Genomic DNA, 3,479 nt, shown 5'->3' with positions numbered 1-3,479 from the left:
TATGTGTACCATGTGGACAAGCTGTTTGACATCTCACGGTCATTCTTGGTCGCTTGACTTGTTCTCGCTCGTTTGTTTGTCACGGTGAAGTCGTGACCCTTCACTCATTGCGACTACATTTCCTCTGCGGAGGCGAAACATGTTACACAAGCTTTCAGAAACTTCTGCAGTTAAATTGGACTAAGCAAAACACTTTTAGTGATGACAAACACACTCTGGACACTAGCCTTGAGACTACAAACAACCCATAACAAAACCCTCTTTAGGAGCTTTTTATTCTGAAAGAATATCTGATGTTGTAAACACGTAATTGCGTCGCGCTCGAATATAAGATGAACCCAACCTTTTCAAATGTAATTTACTGAAAAAAGATATCATGTAATGTGGAGGCCAATAGGGTAACTACTAGTAAAGACTTCATCCATTGCTGAGCTCCACAAAAATGATAACAATTGTTCACCGGCTCATTTCATCACCTGGAATAAGATGCTTGGATGTTTTACGGTCCCGTACTTTTCAACATGTCTCAAAAGTGCAGAACTCCCCTTCTGTCAGCACTAATTAGACTAATGACCATCAATCACACAACATGAGACCCGATTTTGAGTTTCCTGTATCTATAAAGACAAAAAAGGATTATGACGAGTGGAGCATGTTTATCTGATCAATGCAAATGTTTTTTTTTTTAAAAAGCATAATAGTTTCTTGTTGAAGTTCCCTGCTTTGAAAGTCAAAGTAGTATACAGTTCCTTTTTTTTTCATGTATCTACGGTAAGGTAGCTTCCTCTTTCTAAACACAGTCTTGCATATAGGTGAAGCTCTGTTAACCCATCACTGTGCGCATATTCTCATCATAATGAAGCTGGGTCTCCCTCTCACACTCATGTGGGTGCTCTCCAACGCAGATAACTCGACTCACTCCTAAAACTGGTCACAGAAATGCCTCTAATCCAGATAACGTGTTGTAGTCAAGGTCAGTTAGAGTCTGAAGAATAAGCAGTTTGATAGCTGATTTCAATGTGGCAGCCATTTAAATTGATGAGTTGCCTTTTTTTTACCAGCAAAATAAGTTGAGGTAGTATTTTATTGCAATGAAATCGTATAAATATGTGTGTTTGTGGTCAAATAATTTGCTCATTGTTCAGTCCACCATCACCATATAAGTGATACATTTTTTTCTCTGTGTAGATGGAGCTCTTGAATGTCAGGTTAGTCGAGGCTCCAACATGTGTGCATCCGATGAATATTGTGCAACTGCTGCCATACAGAGTAAGTGTAAAAAGCTTTTAAAAAAGCCTATTTCTCGGGTCATTTAGATTTCGGCTTTACGGCGTTTGCCCTGTGTATCTTTTTTCAGTGACATTTACAAAACGCACTTCGATTTCACAGGCAACACCGGAACACATCAGTCCAAGTTATGTTTGTCGTCCTCTGCCTGCGAACCAAACAATCAGACATTCTCCTACAACTTCGGCTCTATCTTCACTGCACTGGTTCACTGCTGCAAAACAAATAACTGCAACAGTGAAGCTGTGGCTTGTAAGTAAAGTAAGAATCTGTGTTAAAAGTCAAGGACGGTAGGTGACGATTATGAATCCGACTGCAGTCAAATATCGAACCACTACAAAGGGGACAAGGGAAATGTGTTGTTGTCACTTAATGTTTTGTGTGTCTACTGTTCTGTTTCAGACCGAGATGCTCAAACAAATAACAGCCTCCAGTGTTTCACCTGCGTTAATGATGTCTGTAACCGGACGGTTCAGTGTGTGGGAGAGCAGTCCCGCTGCTTTAAAGGAAAAGGTGAGCCTTTCACAGGTGTTACATCTGCCTTCAATTGCTCCTTGATGAATTTCTTCTTTAGTAAAACAGTGATTTTGTCATCCACAGTGGAAGCTCATAGCGACACCTCGCAGGTTCTTGGCTGTGCTTCTGCAAACCTGTGTACTCTTCTTCAGCTGAATAAGAAATCTGCTTTGGTTGATCATATTAGCTTTACCAGTGCACCAGAATGTTGCGGAACCAGCTTCTGTAATTCAGCTGGGACTGTCAATCTGAGTGTGGTTCCCGTGCTTCTTGTTCTTCTTTTCCTTATCGTCTATTAGAACCAAGAGTGGAATAGAACTGAAAGGTACATTGAAAAACTTACAAACAACAACTAACCACATCATTGTTCTAAATTAATGTTTTCATATGAGTTCAAATCTTTCATCTTTTGAGAGCTGCCTCATTAAAAACTACCAACACCCAGTAGTCCTCTTGTTAGGTCTTTACAGGTCTTGTCGTTGTCCTGCAATTTCATTTAAAACAAATGTAGTTGCAAAAAAGCTCTATATAAAATTGAATAAACCATCTTTCTTCTGTCACATTCTGTGCATGTTACTGGACTCTGGTGTTTTATGATGCTTGCGGATGACTTGCTTATTTTACGTTTACTTTATTTAATCAGGTAAAAGCCTTCTGGAGATTAAAACCTCTTTTATCGACGGGAAGAACAATGTTACAAGAATGAATGAAAACAACATAGTGATGTGTTAAGTAACACTGGGTTGTGTGTGAGAGTGTCAGGTTCTACACACTCACCGTCTTGTGTCTTTCGTCTTTCTCACGAGTTATTCCTTAAAGAAGTTTGCTACACATTTCAGTTTACAAATAATCTCTAAGATATCTTTTTTTTGTATCCAGGATGAACCTGACCACACAGTTGATACACCTTGCTGCCATATATCCAGTTAAAAATATTTCCCACATTTCACTTCAGAAACCTTAAGAAAGAAAGAAAAATGTGTTTGATATTTTGTCAGATGAAATCAGATCCAAGTTTATTCGGTTTGCACTAAAAGACCATTTTGGGAAGACGTAACCCTCCTGTTATGTTGCTGGTCAAATTGACCCGTGTCAAAGTTTGAAAATCCAGGAAAAATATTTGTAAAATATCATGTATTTGCAACCCCTCCATGCTGGTTTATATTACAGAGATGATGTTCGGGTCAATTTGATCCAGCAGTGGAAGTGGAGGCTAAAAGAGGTCAGAAGTGTCAAGTTTAGAACATTTCTTTCTTTGTAAATGTGAGACAGTCTTCCTTACTCACATCCACCATGTTTCACCACATTTCTCTCTCTCTCACACACACACACACACACACACACACACACACACACACACACACACACACACACACACACACACCTGTTCACAGCCCCATATATAAAGTTGTACACATTTCAAACTTTTCAAAAACTATTTTGACGGGAACCTTTATTTTTCCCCGTCGGAAAACTGGGCCCACACTTAGCAGAGTAGGGGCGTGACATCCCAAAGGGTTGCTGAGCAGTCCTCCCAACAGTACACACTGCAGATACATACGACTGCACCAAGAGAACGGCTGCGCGCTGGTCTTTGGTCATCTTTTATAATATAATTGATGTATCTTAACACTATAAATAAACATAACTAAAGTTTACTTTCAATACAAATCCTT

General features: G+C 39.4%; 1 protein-coding gene across 1 annotated transcript; it reads left to right on the top strand.

The window, feature by feature from the left end:
- The first annotated feature begins 812 nt into the window (after positions 1-812).
- On the top strand, positions 813-2,363 carry LOC117729868 (phospholipase A2 inhibitor and Ly6/PLAUR domain-containing protein-like). The gene is made up of 5 exons (XM_034531249.1): positions 813-905; positions 1,189-1,269; positions 1,390-1,539; positions 1,690-1,800; positions 1,888-2,363. Exons 1-5 carry the CDS (start codon positions 857-859, stop codon positions 2,100-2,102), a joined length of 606 nt encoding a protein of 201 aa, XP_034387140.1. The 5' UTR covers positions 813-856; the 3' UTR covers positions 2,103-2,363.
- The last annotated feature ends 1,116 nt before the right edge of the window (positions 2,364-3,479 follow it).

This window comes from Cyclopterus lumpus, chromosome 4 (genome assembly GCF_009769545.1).
Source record: "Cyclopterus lumpus isolate fCycLum1 chromosome 4, fCycLum1.pri, whole genome shotgun sequence".
In the NCBI taxonomy this organism is placed as follows: domain Eukaryota; kingdom Metazoa; phylum Chordata; class Actinopteri; order Perciformes; family Cyclopteridae; genus Cyclopterus; species Cyclopterus lumpus.
The sequence above is the reverse complement of the archived record's forward strand: the minus strand, read 5'-3'. Positions and strand labels throughout refer to the sequence as shown.

Bases quoted from the DNA above. Each gene is read 5' to 3' on its own strand.
- LOC117729868 (XM_034531249.1), top strand. From the start codon at position 857: ATGAAGCTGGGTCTCCCTCTCACACTCATGTGGGTGCTCTCCAACGCA. The intron at 906-1,188 runs ATAACTCGACTC...TTCTCTGTGTAG, and splicing joins GTGGGTGCTCTCCAACGCAG to ATGGAGCTCTTGAATGTCAG. The intron at 1,540-1,689 runs GTAAGTAAAGTA...GTTCTGTTTCAG, and splicing joins CAACAGTGAAGCTGTGGCTT to ACCGAGATGCTCAAACAAAT.